This window comes from Hyla sarda, chromosome 9 (assembly GCF_029499605.1).
Source record: "Hyla sarda isolate aHylSar1 chromosome 9, aHylSar1.hap1, whole genome shotgun sequence".
In the NCBI taxonomy this organism is placed as follows: Eukaryota; Metazoa; Chordata; class Amphibia; order Anura; family Hylidae; genus Hyla; species Hyla sarda.
In genome coordinates this window covers 8,428,672-8,431,112 of record NC_079197.1, presented here as the reverse complement: position 1 = coordinate 8,431,112, position 2,441 = coordinate 8,428,672, and the positions used below count along the sequence as shown (strand labels likewise).

Sequence of the window (2,441 nt, the reverse complement as noted above, 5' to 3'; positions counted from 1 at the left end):
TCCCAGCATGCCCGGACAGCCGTTGGCTGTCTGGGAATGCTGGGAGTTGTAGTTTTGCAACAGCTGGAGGCAGCAAGGTTGGGAAACACTGCAGTACAGGCTAATGGGCAATATGCTGTTAAAATGTGCATTCTCATCACCACCTGTTTGGCTTGTCAGAAGCAGCAGTTCAGTGTTTAGTGTAACCCCTTACTTACTGTGCTGCTGTTATTTATTTTAATGTAAACCTAGTACATCATTATAAAAATGTTTCCTCCCACGTACTGTATAAACCATCAGCCCAGTACAGTACCAGGCTTCGGCTGTCCGGGCATGCTGAGAGTTGTAGTTTTGCAACAGCTGGAGGCAACCCGGTTGGAAAACACTGCAGTACACGCTAATGGGCAACATGCTGTTAAAATGCGCATTCCCTTCACCACCTGTTTGGCTTGTCAGAAGCAGCAGTTCAGTGTTTAGTGTAACCCCTTACTTACTGTGCTGCAGTTATTTCTTTTAATTTTATTCATTATCATTATTCAATTTTTTCCTCCCACGTACTGTATAAACCATCAGCCCAGTACAGTACCAGGCTTCGGCTGTCTGGGCATGCTAGGAGTTGTAGTTTTGTAACAGCTGGAGGCACCCCGGTTTGGAAACACTGCTGTAGAAGAACGAGATCTTTGAACCCTATAATGTGCAGCAGTGTATGAGACCCGGCTCAGGCAGAGCAGATTTTTATCTCCTTTATGGGGAGAGAAAAGTTTACATTCATTGACAGTCGGCAGAGATCTTGAAACTAGCAAGAGATTGCTCCACAGGGTACGTTAGATCCGGCTGCCAAAGTGCTGGTAATATTTTTAGAGGTCATCTGCGTTCCGGGGCTATAAATACATCATACGGAGCTCTAGTCATGGCTTCAGTAACCCACACAGACCCGCTGGTCACTGAGGCCTATCAGTTAGCCCGAGACTATATGGCTTATGTAACGGGCCGAACCACAGGGCCTGCACCCTCAGCGGCCACCCGCACCCTACGCCAGGCCGGGGACGAGCTCCTAGAAAGGTTCCCCATCTTCTTCAAACGTTGGCCCAGAGTATTCCAAGGGCTGACAGAGGACAAGGCCTGCGACTTCCTCATGGAGACCATAGATGAGAACATTAAGGAATATTGGGATCGACAGAAGAAACACCCGGGATACCCCATCGACATTCCCTGGAGCACAATACTGTCTATATATGTCCTGTCCGGGCAGATGGCCATATACTGCCAAGAACATGGCATGGAAAACGTGACCGACCAGCTGGCCGAGAGAGTGGGCGCCTATGTGGAGAAACAAATCTGCCCCCTGCTTAGAAAACAAGATGGATGGGTGAGTATTCAGCGTACGCTATCCTTATATACAATGATATGGGCCAAGCTGGTATAACCTGGGTATATACTGTATATAATGTATTTGCACAGCTGGTATAAGTTATATATCTCCTGTATATAGTGATATGGACCATGCTGGTATAACCTGGTATATACTGTATATAATATATATGTACAGCTGGTATAAGTTATATATCTCCTGTATATAGTGATATGGACCATGCTGGTATAACCTGGTATATACTGTATATAATATATATGTACAGCTGATATAAGTTATATATCTCCTGTATATAGCGATATGGACCATGCTGATATAACCTGGTATATACTGTATATAATATATATGCACAGCTGGTATAAGTTATATATCTCCTGTATATAGTGATATGGACCATGCTAGTATAACCTGGGTATATACTGTATATAATGTATATGTACAGCTGGTATAAGTTATATATCTCCTGTATATAGCGATATGGACCATGCTGATATAACCTGGGTATATACTGTATATAATGTATATGCACAGCTGGTATAAGTTATATATCTCCTGTATATAGTGATATGGACCATGCTAGTATAACCTGGGTATATACTGTATATAATGTATATGTACAGCTGGTATAAGTTATATATCTCCTGTATATAGTGATATGGACCATGCTGGTATAACCTGGTATATACTGTATACAATATATATGTACAGCTGATATAAGTTATATATCTCCTGTATATAGCGATATGGACCATGCTGGTATAACCTGGGTATATACTGTATATAATGTATATGCACAGCTGGTATAAGTTATATATCTCCTGTATATAGTGATATGGACCATGCTGATATAACCTGGTATATACTGTATACAATATATATGTACAGCTGATATAAGTTATATATCTCCTGTATATAGCGATATGGACCATGCTGGTATAACCTGGGTATATACTGTATATAATATATATGCACAGCTGGTATAAGTTATATATCTCCTGTATATAGTGATATGGACCATGCTGGTATAACCTGGGTATATACTGTATATAATATATATGCACAGCTGGTATAAGTTATATATCTCCTGTAT

The 2,441-nt window shown here is 41.3% G+C and overlaps 1 protein-coding gene across 1 annotated transcript in view; it reads left to right on the top strand.

The window, feature by feature from the left end:
• Positions 1–889: 889 nt before the first annotated feature.
• Positions 890–2,441, top strand: part of LOC130291437 (uncharacterized) — a 2,611-nt gene continuing 1,059 nt past the window's right edge. Inside the window, exon 1 of the mRNA XM_056540156.1 lies at positions 890–1,348. Within this exon, the coding sequence (XP_056396131.1) occupies positions 890–1,348 (459 nt within the window). The remainder of the gene's footprint in view (positions 1,349–2,441) is intronic.